The sequence below is a fragment of the Daucus carota genome, chromosome 3 (genome assembly GCF_001625215.2).
Source record: "Daucus carota subsp. sativus chromosome 3, DH1 v3.0, whole genome shotgun sequence".
Classification (NCBI taxonomy): domain Eukaryota; kingdom Viridiplantae; phylum Streptophyta; class Magnoliopsida; order Apiales; family Apiaceae; genus Daucus; species Daucus carota.
Window position 1 is genome coordinate 3,932,057 of NC_030383.2, and position 11,766 is coordinate 3,943,822.

At 33.3% G+C, this 11,766-nt stretch overlaps 2 protein-coding genes across 3 annotated transcripts; one reads left to right on the forward strand and one right to left on the reverse strand.

Annotated features, from left to right (window-relative positions):
• The first annotated feature begins 2,094 nt into the window (after positions 1 to 2,094).
• LOC108213337 (uncharacterized) lies at positions 2,095 to 5,791 on the forward strand. 2 transcript variants are annotated; one of them, XM_017385118.2, is made up of 5 exons: positions 2,095 to 2,210; positions 3,556 to 4,160; positions 4,268 to 4,730; positions 4,830 to 4,882; positions 5,474 to 5,789. In XM_017385118.2, the coding sequence occupies exons 2-4, from the start codon at positions 3,620 to 3,622 to the stop codon at positions 4,834 to 4,836; spliced, it is 1,011 nt and encodes a 336-aa protein (XP_017240607.2). In that variant the 5' UTR covers positions 2,095 to 2,210; positions 3,556 to 3,619; the 3' UTR covers positions 4,837 to 4,882; positions 5,474 to 5,789. The 2 variants fall into 2 exon arrangements, with proteins under 2 accessions (XP_017240607.2, XP_017240609.2); XM_017385120.2 differs by having other exon boundaries at positions 2,101 to 2,210; positions 3,612 to 4,160; positions 5,474 to 5,791.
• Positions 5,792 to 7,019: 1,228 nt separating this feature from the next.
• Positions 7,020 to 9,217, reverse strand: LOC108215078 (small ribosomal subunit protein uS5w). Its single transcript, XM_017387412.2, has 2 exons — positions 8,461 to 9,217; positions 7,020 to 7,354 (listed from the first exon to the last, which is right to left on the reverse strand). Exons 1-2 carry the CDS (start codon positions 9,121 to 9,123, stop codon positions 7,196 to 7,198), a joined length of 822 nt encoding a protein of 273 aa, XP_017242901.1. The 5' UTR covers positions 9,124 to 9,217; the 3' UTR covers positions 7,020 to 7,195.
• Positions 9,218 to 11,766: the final 2,549 nt, after the last annotated feature.

Here is an 11,766-nt window from a genome sequence, read left to right on the forward strand (position 1 = left end):
GATGAGTAATTATTTTGATATTTTAAAATACGATAAATTTGATATTTATTTTAAACAAATAACAAATAAACGGTGTAACAAAAGTGTTGTTGTTCAACTAAAATTATATTCTGAATTAAATTGATATTAAAAATAAGATTTGGATTCAATAAATGATATTTTTTTTTTGAAAAAAAAAAAGAAGATAATTCAATAAATAATGGTCATACGGCATCTACAAGAATGATCGAGTCGAACAAACATAGAAAAGATTAACATGCCTGTCTTCATACCCAAGATGAGACAAATAAGCGATGTTGAAATTGACGATAGTACATGTATAGATCCTTGCTCTGTGTTCACCATCTTTTCCAAAAACTCCGTTTGAGCTATCGACCACAAATGCAATTCCCGAAAGGCTTTATCTATGAATCCAAACCACTCTCACAAAAGGAGAGAAAAATCACACACTCTCACCAGGGAGAGAAATCAAACTATAATCAAAACAAACTAAAACAATTAGATCTGCACCACGACGCTTAGGAGATAATCGATCCACTCACAAATCCAAAAAGGCCTCTGGAAGCGAATAAGAACGAAAATCGAAAGTTTCAGTGATATAGATCCAAGAAAACTTTCCCCGAAGATGGAGATTTATTAAGAAACTCAATGAAAAAGCAAGAACAATCAAAAACTAGCAATCAAACGAAAAGATTTGGGGCTTTCCACCGGAAACCGATGGAAGCCCCGTCGGAGATGAAAAGAGGAAGCGGCTAGAGAGAAGAGAGAAAAAGAAAACTAGGGTTTTTTTTCGATAATAAATGATATTTTAAAACTTCATCTAATAATAAATCTAGACAAAATAAATTTACTAAATGAAACGTACTCTGCCCACTTTTCTAACTTTTCTAAACATAACTTAAGTTCTATAAATCAAATTTATATAATTTTGTTGTTCAAGTGAAACTCACAAAAATACTGTTAATCAGTTATAATGATACTTTTATATATTAAATTACGTGTGATGATCAAATATTTATAAAATTGAGACAAAATAATATCGTTTTCATATATAAACTTTATGTGATCATTCTATAAATGATCATTTTCATATATATTTTATGTGAGTCATGTAGTATAAGAAAATGTTAGATATCCTCAAAGTGTTATCATTTTTTTTTTCAAATTTACTTAGCAACACATGATTGATTGCACTCGCATCAATGATAATAGGACATTTTATGCATATAAATATAAATCATCCAACTAAAATCACTAATCCGCCCATCACGTCATTTGGACAAAAAAAAATGTAATTCAGACACGCAGCATTACTCATTCATGATTAAATTGTTGGGTAAAGAAGTCATTTGCACAGTTTTAGACATAATTAATGACTCGCAGTTTCATTTTTATTAGTTAATATATATATATATATATATAACATGTAAATTTTTCATTTTCAAATAAATGTCTCGCCAAAAAAATTATCTTAATTACATTTTATCACACACACATACATATATATAATATTTTATTAATACATGCTATTATCTGATACGTCAAAAAATTATACACACACACATATATATACATTCATGACTTATATATATTTATATTTTTTACAGGATGTTAGAATTAAATATTTTTATTGTTTAAATATTCTCGATTATCTTATATGTGTAACGGCTAGATAACAAATATTTTTAATGTTTTTTTTTTGAAATATTGAATGATCATAGAATTCAGTTTGAGATTTGTATCCTTTGTCAAAAAAAATTACAAAATTAAAATCTCATTTTGTTGCAATTCTAGTTTGTGTTGGTCAGTAAATGTGTTTGAAAACAATAATATCGTTTAACATCACTTATATATTAGTTTTAAAAAATATCACATATATATTTATAAAATTAACTATTCTGTCATTTTTATACACCAAAAAAAAAACTTTTTTTTGAGTAAACCGAATTTTTATTTTATAATTGTGCCCTGCAGAAAATGAAGATCAAATAATCAAATAATAAAAAAAAGAAAAAACAATCAAAAGTTTCGGAATTGTGAATAGCAGCAAACTTTCCCGCCTAAAAACTGATCAGTGACCTCTTTGTGTATATGACCTCTGTGTGTATATATGCACCTGTTTACACACATACACACACCTATATATACATTTCACTGCTCCAGCTCATATCTTCTCTTCTCAACTCTCTCTCTCTGGAATCTTCTTACAGGTCTCCTTCTCTCCCTCTCCCTCTCCCTCCCTCCCTCCCTCCCTCTCTCTCTCTCTCTCTCTCTCTCTCTCTCCCCCCCTCTCCTTCTCCCTCTCTCTTCCTCTCTCTCTCGCACACGCACACAGACCACGCGCACAGACATCCTTGTTCTTGTTTTGGTAATTAGGGCTTAATTAATGTAAATTATGTGTATGTAATATGCATTTCGTAGTTAGGGTTTTGAGAAATCTTCGTACAACTGATTTCATGAAATGATGTGAGTCATTATGATTCTATATATGGATGTACTGCATACGAGATGATTTTATTGTGTTTCCTTATTGGATTTGTTGTTATGTTCATTAAGATTCGATGCAATTAACGCTGGATTATACTAATTCAGTAATCCCTTATACCGAGCCAGGTGTTTATCTCACATATCTTGGATAACATTTTCGTGTTTACTCTCTCTGTGACTGTTATTGGTTTTAGTACTGAAGGATTGTTTCGTTTTAGGGATCATACTCTGTAAGTTTTTCTGTTTAATGTAATAGGTATTTTTGTGCTTTGATGGGTTCTAGTATTGCAACTTGCAAGTTTCATGAATGAATTTGAGTTATTTGTATATAACAACAGGGTTGGGGGAGTGTACTATATTAGTGTTCATTTGTACAATGTTAGTTGTTCATTCAGTTAATTTTAAATAGAAATTAATTTTTTCTGTGTATAATTTTATGTAACTATTTAGATTAATGCATACAGAATGTGGTATTTGTCTTGTACAAGTGTCTCCCTTCTGCTGATATACTCTGTTGTGATTGAAAATATGGCGTGCAGTTAACATTTGGTCCATTTTGTAATGTTGGAATGTGTTTATTTACATGGACTATGATCCCTCCAGCGATTGTGATTTTTACTCATTCTGTCAATACATCAGTTCCCTTGAAATAATGACGATTTGATCAATTTTCGATAGACTAGTTATCCCCCCTCCCTCACTAGGTTCTTATAATTCCATTGATTTCTGTTGGGAATTTTGTCAATAAAATAATGTAAAGGAGTATATAATGAAAGAGTAGAGCACACAACCTAATTGTCCAGGGATTATAATCCCATAAATGAACATTGCCTTGGGGTCTTATAATACTCTTGATCTGCATAGATAAATGAAGTAAGATTTCGTGTTTGATGGCCGGATGGTCATGGTTTCTTTGCTCAACTACTTTGTAGTGTTGTAAATTGTCTTAGAGCTTTGTTTTCATGTGATACGGGTATCAATTTGTTTTACTTCTCTGCTCTTCCAAGATAAGTTAAATAATTGTAAAAATTGTGTTATATGCTACTGATAGTTCCCTGTCTATTGCAGCACATATTTGTACGGGTGTTTTTTTCTGTTACTTATACTGATTGCCCATTCTTCAGCCTAACTCATGGCTAGGACAAAAGTTACTAAACGTGATCCACATCAAAGATATGAACTACGGGCACGAGAAGAGCCTCCTTGGGAAGAAGAGGACGAAGAGGACGAAGAGGACGAGGGGAAGACACCTGTGAAAGCTGATGCAAAGGCCAAGGGGAAGACACCTGTGAAAGCTGATGCAAAGGCCAAGGGGAAGACACCTGTGAAAGCTGATGCAAAGGCCAAGGGGAAGACACCTGTGAAAGCTGATGCAAAGGCCAAGGGGAAGATGCCTGTGACAGCTGATGAAAAAGCTGAGAGAAAGAAGACTGTTGCAAGTGGAAAGCTAAAGATTGGTGATTCTGGAGAAAGTGAAACTGCTCAGAAGAGAAAAGTTATCTCACGTGAGGGGAACACAGAAGCTGGTGGGAGTCAAGTTAAAAAAGTGAAAACCAGGAATAAGAATGAGACAGAGAAGGGTGCTGTAGGGACCACCCGAGTACTTAGATCAAATAGTGCAAAGAAAGGAGGTGAAGCTGGGAAGGAAGCTATCATGCCTTCTGCTGCTAAAGGTTCTTGTTCACTTGTTGTTGATTTTACTCGCCAGAGTTTAGAAGTAAAATGGCTATAAGTTCCACTACTAAAGGTTCTTGTTCACTTGTTGATTTTACTTGTCCAGAGTCTACAAGTAAGAGGGCTACAAGAGTTGGTGCAAGTCGCCAGGTTGCATTGCAGAAAAATGTGAAAGGAAAGAACATTCTGAAAAGGAACGAAGCTGAAGAAGCAAGTAATGATGAGGACATGCACATCTCAGGCAAGAAGAAAAAGGATTCTCTCACCATCGGAAGCTCTAAGCCCAAGAAAATCCCACCTGCAAAGAAAGAGGTACCCCTCACTATTGGAAGTCCTAAGCCAAGAGAAAACCTTCAAGCGGAGCCAAGCAAAAGAACTACAAGGAGAGTTGGAAAGTCAAGTGAAGCTCTGTCACAGGAATCTGCTGGTGGCTCTACTGCAGTAGCTTCAAGCAGCAAAACAGTCGGAAAACAAGTTTCCAAGGCAGAAAAGAAGAAAGGTGGAGTTCCGGCCAGTACCCCTAGCAGAAAAAACCCACCAAGGAAGGGGCGGGCAGCTGCTAAAACTGAGTGAGTTTGTCTTGCGCTGTTTTCTGGATAATCTATAATTTTGTAATAGTATGTTTATATGATTCATTTTACTTATCCATGATTTTCTAAATTTTGCAGCAAGTGAAGGTCTATAAGTCTAATGATGATTGGCAGGAGTATTATGCTTATAGGTAAATAATACATCATTAGCTGCAGGAGACGACTACTATATTCATTATACTCTTGTTAAAACCCTGATTCCTTGGTGATTCTTCCTCTATCTCCCATATCTGAAATTATATACTACATACTTGCTTAAATAATACCTGGAAGCTCCATTGCTTTATTCTTATATAATGTATTTTTTTGGCATAAGTGTTGTTTTTATGAAAACCCAAAATTTTGCACATTCAACTTTTGTATTGGATAATTGACAATGAAAATATAACTTCTGTATTGGATGGTAACTAAACCACATCTTCACCTGTAAATAACTACCTCATTGATACTTTTTTGCCAGTCAAGTTACTCGTGTGATCTATTGATCTCTAGTTTGGTGCGGCTTACCGACATGATACGATAAAGAATTCTTGTTTTTTCTTCGGGACATAATATCTCTTATAAGTGTTTTTTTTGTGGAAATCTAATTATTGCTCTTCAATCCCTTTAGATTTTGAAGTAGTTTCAAACGGAAAATCGGACAGTTTTGCTGCATCTGAACTGTTTTTTTTTTTTCTTTTGAGTTATGAAAGTGACTATTACTTTGATGGTTGTGTTTGCAGATGTTCGTTAAAGTGGGGGATATTTGGACATTCACACCAGATGCTTGAGGACCAACTCACCACTAATTTTGATAGCTATCATCTATAATTCTATATGACTTTAGATTCAGTGTTGGTTTCTAAAGGTGATTTGAATGTTGATGTATGCTTTGTAGTTTTTGAGATGTTATTACTGTAAAAATGTGTTTACTTGTTTAGAATCAAAGGTGAACGAAATCTGAATGCAGAAAACCTGGTGTTGAAATATATGCTGCTCATTCTTCAGATTTTGAATGCTATTTTGAGTGCTTTCTCAGATATGCCTGAACGGTTTGCAAGAGGAATTGAATGTGCTTTGAATAGCAACATTCTAAGCAGGCTCTACTTTACAAGTGATCTTAAATGGCTCGGGTACACTTAGTACGCGGGGCGGTCACATTCGTCTCTTTTTTATGTATGTGTACTTCATATTTTTGTGTGCAAACAAAATTCTTAATTTTGCTTTTAAAATTTTCTTTTAATAGCAAAAATTTGTCATTTATATTTTTATCAAATTCACATAATAATCAGAAATATTTTTTATACATCATAAAATTTACGTGCAAGGGACACGTGAAATTAAAGTAGACTGCTGATTCACTTATTAATGATAGAAATTGACTAGTCTCTTGTTATTTTGGTGAGTCACTTGTTTATGTATTGGATAAAAATGATAAAAATTTGTGGTTCTCTTCGTACTCATCCTAGTTGCTTACCTTTTTTTTATGTATTATTATTTTTATATTGTTTACTAACATCAGAATAACAATGCATTTTTAAAATAATATGATGTCATTTTTTTATAATATGTATTTGATTTTTTCTAACATTATTCAATTTGATTATGAATTCTTGTTTGTTTCTACAATATTTTTTTTTGACAAATATGACTTACAACCTTACAATATGATTTATAGTCTTTTTTTTTTTGCTAAATAAAATGTAATAAAGAGAAAAAGAGACTACTATCTCTAGGGGCATACCCCGCGGAGCGAAGGAAACATCTCCTCTAAACAACAGAATACTCTAAAATAAATCAGATCACAAATCAAGGATTACAAGTCAACGTCAAAACAGATCAAGTAGACCAGTAAATAAAGCTCAGGATTGACTGATCCATCTTGAGCTTGACCTGAAAATATAACTTTACAAATGAGTATCTGTTCAAATTGAGCTATCCAAATTCCAACCGTGCTCTGTTTCTACAATATTTTCTGTTCTGTTTTATCATAACAAAAATTCAAAGGCAATATACATTTTGATACTATTCCTAATTAAGTGGTACAAATTAATTTCTCAATTTTCAAATATTTAAATTTTGATTCTTTTACACACTTTTTTAAGTAAGATAAAAATTTAAGAAAAAAATAAATAAAAAGGGAGTATGTGACAAACTCATATTTTAGAATAGCCTACTACGAGATTAGTACTTTAGCTAAAAAAAGAAAAGACACGGACAAAATATTAAAATTCTAACTAATTACCAAATCAGCAATTGCATAATAACATATAAGTGAAACTCAACAAATGAGGAAGTAAACTAACTTGATTGAAAATACTTGGATTGTCATACAGCAACCAATATCATATCAAAAAGACAAAGATCCAAGAGAAAATTGACAATATTTTAGACAGCCAGCAATATATATTAAAAGATCCTAACAAAGAGCAAGTTCACATCTTAAAAATGCAGGAAAACAACAATCATATCTCAGCTGCAACATCCTCAACATAGGTAATTGCTTTAGTGGATTTTGCCAAGAGATCAGTGTACTCCTGGTATGGGGATTTTGTAAAGCGAGTCTCTTTCCACAAGTCTGGCGTGAGGAAGCCATAAGTCTTCAGCAGACAATCAAAGGTAGCCTGCAAACACGTTACATTAGAAGGGGATACACATCTCAGACAATAAAAAAGATGGGAGCAAACCTAATAAAGGGCATACAGTTCATAAATCCAATATAACAGGATACAGTCCCATAAAAAAATTGTTAACCAGCACAAAGTTTTTGTGTAAATTACATGTAACTGATAATTGCTTGAAGAATCAGAGAGAGCAACGACAGTTAAAAATGTACACAATTTAAAGCAAGTATATTACAAAGTATCAGTACTAGACACTACATTTTCTCGGTGAACCACAAAAAAGTAAAGATGTAAACAGCACAGCCAGGTAAAAGTAAAACAACACACATAATACAAATTTTGCTGTGAAACCATAAATTCAAAGTTGCTATCTGGGATGAACATCCAGTACAGAATAATATATACTAAATAAGCTGACATCAAATCTTCTTAAACGCATTTTGATTGTAAGCATAATTTTTTGAGATATGTTTGTCTGCAAAGACTAAAGTCTTTTGAGCCAGCCTTTTATACATAGAAATACCCTATAAGAATAAGAAAAAAAATTACCACTACACAACATTAACCTCAATACAACAGGATACATCTCATGCTACATGCTACATTCTCGTCCCACAGATGTGAGGAGAGCACATGCTACATTCTCCAACCACAGATACAAAGCTACTATCTCGTCCGAATAACCAGTGAAGAGAAATATATGCTATAGTAGCTAACCTTAAACCTTTAAAAAAGCATTTGGATTTTCAGTGAATATACTTGACTTATGTTTGTTTGCGATCTACATTCACTTGAGAAAGCTTTCTATACATACAAAAGCCCTTACACGATTACAAAAATACTAACACAACACAGCATTAACCCCAATATGACGAGAAACAACTCAACCCACAAAATACTAACATGACAAAACTATTTAATCTTGTATAATCATATACACTAAACTTCCTAAATTAATTAAGATTCCCAACATCTACCATTTACACTTAATTACACAACACAGCATACAAAAATCAATACTGAACAATAAATTAAAACACAACTACCGATAAAATTGAGCTGAAAACAATAAACTAAACGACAATTAAGCGGTTAAAAAATTTGACCTTCACGAAGTTCCCAAGAGTCTTAGTCGAACCCCTGGAGCTAGTAAAAACATCCTCAATCCCTGCAAACTGCAACACCTTCTTAGGCACCCTAGCAGCAACAATCCCAGCACCCCGAGGAGCCGGAACCATCCTCACCGTAACCGAACCACATTTCCCAGTAACCTTACACGGCACGGTATGCGGCTTGCCAATCTTATTCCCCCAGTAGCCTCTCCTCACCGGAATCACCGACAATTTCGCGAGGATGATAGAACCCCGAATAGCAGTGGCGACTTCCTTGCTGCACTTGACGCCCAATCCGACGTGGCCGTTGCCGTCGCCGACGACGACGAAGGCCTTGAACCGGGTTCGCTGACCGGCCCGGGTTTGTTTCTGGACCGGCATGATTTTCATGACCTCGTCCTTGAGGGAGGGGCCAATGAGGAGGTCAATGATTTGGTACTCCTTAATGGGGAGAGAGTGAAGGTAGATTTGCTCGATGGTTTTGATCTTGCCGTCGCGGACGAGACGGCCGAGCTTGGTCACGGGGACCCACTTCTCTTCTTCCTTGGGGGCGCCGCGGCGGCGGCCACGACCGCGGTCGCCGCCTCGACCGCCGCGACCTCCGAATCCGCGGGAGAAGCCGCCGCGGTCGCCGCCTGTGGAGCCTCTGTCTGCCATGATGTTGGATTAGGGTTTGGAAAGAGATAGAGAGGGAGAGGCGAGGAGGAGAAAGTGAGCGTGGGAAGTGAGGAACCCTAGAGGGTAGGGTTTTATGTGGTTTGGATTGGGCTTTTAGGGGGTGGGCTTTGTGGGGAATTCTTTGGCAAATGAGTATTTTTAGGGTGTTGGTAAATGCAAATCAAATTTACTTTGTGCACATTAGTATATTACATTTATAGAGTTAAGTTCTATGGAGTACATAAAAACATTGGAGTATTGGAGTACAAATCATAATTTTTTAGTTTGATCCTATATAATATCTTTGATTATCCAAATTTTGATATAATATATCATTTATAAGTTGTCTTGCACATAATTGTCAATTAATCATTAATATCTTTCAACTTTAACAAGTATTAAGATTATTGTTCTGCTTATTAGTTATATTGCAGAACATAGAGTCCTATGATTTATAAATGTAATTATTCTACCATTTGATCACAATATTTATGTTGCAGAACATAATGTGCAGGTTGTCAAATATTTACAAATATTATTGGACAAAAAAAATTGAAATTTAGATGACTAGATTACATTTTATCAAACTTTGTACTCCAATACTCCAATTTTTTTTGTACTCCATAGAACTTAACTCTACATTTATATCCTTTTGTACATTAAATGATGAAATCCTAATAAACGCTTCCCACTGCTGACTCTGTGTCCAAGATACATCGTTTCTCAGTTCAAGGTAATATGATAATTCAATATTTTCATTACAATGAAATATAAATTTATATACATAAAAAGGTATTAAAAGGCTCACATATATATAAAGTTGCATAATTATATATATATATATATATATATATATATATATATTTAATATGTTATTAATAAAAAATATCTTTGACATCAAACTAAAATAAAATAAAAATTCCTGACAAAAAAAAATAAAAAATAGAAATTGAAATAAAAATCTAGAAAGAAAAAAATAAATTATGTTATTATTTAACATGTTATTCCTTGTAGATAGATATTGCGGGTATTGAATTTACAATTTCCAATAGGATGAATATAATTTTTTTTAAAGATAATATAACAACATAATATTTTTAGGATGATAAAATATATAAATAAGAAAATATATAAATAATAAATTATATATGTACATCTAGTCAGGTCACAAACAAATTGATGAGGCTATTTTAGATCAACAAAGAATTATAATAAGTATGACGATTTAATTTTTAAAAATATAATTTTATTTTACTTCTCACATGAAATTAGAATAAGTTATAAAAAGAAGTTAATCCATGGAGGATACAAGTATACAACGATTGGGTGAGCTGGTATAGGTTATTAAATGATTGGGTGAGTGGCTTTGTAATGCTCCGGAATTTATCATCTGTAACCTTGATTCTGATAAGTTTTAATGCAAGTGCGTTTATTCAAAAAAAAAGAAAAGAAAAAAGTGAGCAGCAGTAATATGTGCACAGAAAATGAGAACTATTGAGAAGGGTAACAACGTAATCTCTCTGATTTGCATTCAGTAATTTTGATTTGCATTTAGCAATCATGTATTTTTATTGCTCTGCATATTTTTGGTTGAAAAAAAAAACAATCATCAATATACTTATATAAAGGAGAAGCAAGGGGCGTGTAGGTGGCGCCTCTCACATCGCTCCGTTCCATTTTTCTAATTTTCTGGAATTTTTGGATGAAAAATATCAAAAATTAGAACTACCTTTTTTAGTTTCGGGTATATTAAAAGCAAGTTTCAGAATCTGATTTTATTTCAAATTATTTATGGAATATGGTAGCTTGAAAGTTTTAATCTGATTTTGTTTCAGATTATTATTTAATTATGGGAAAGACAATTTATTTACGTGATAATTCTTTTGTTCAATTTTTAAAGGAGAAGCGAGGGGCGTGTAGGTGGCGCCTCTCACATCGCTCCGTTCAATTTTTCTAATTTTCTAAAATTTTTGGATGAAAAATATCAAAAATTAGAACTACTTTTTTTAGTTTCGGGTATATTAGAAAGAAGTTTCAGAATCTGATTTTGTTTCAAATTATTTATGGAATATGGTAGCTTGAAAGTTTTAATCTGATTTTGTTTCAGATTATTTAATTATGGGAAGGAGCAGCACACAAGTCTCTCTGCACCTATAAATATCCCTATAGATTGTAGGGTTTCGGATAATCTAAACACAATCTCCTCTCTCTCAATACCACAACCCTACCTCTTTCTGGTGATAGTTCTCTTGCTCGATTTCTTACTCGAAGGTGCCGTTATTCTGCAACGATAAATGAAGGCTGTTTATACAGTATTAAAAAAATAAAGGTTGTTGCAAGCAAAGGTAGTTATAGACCGCTATATTGGAGTCGACAAATCTAAACACAAGAAAAGAATATAGTCTTGACATGATATTGATGGTTGATATCAATAAATTAACTATTAGTGATGTATGTTTGTTGGTTATTCTTTTATAATATTTGTTTTGTTCATCAGACATGTTTGTTGTTGTTAATTTTTATATGATTTACTTTGCATACAGGAAAAATTATTCATCCATTATCTGTTTGCTCTGTTCAAGCAACTTTTAAGTAAAGGTTGTTTATACAGTATTAAAAAATAAAAGATGTTACAGGTAATTG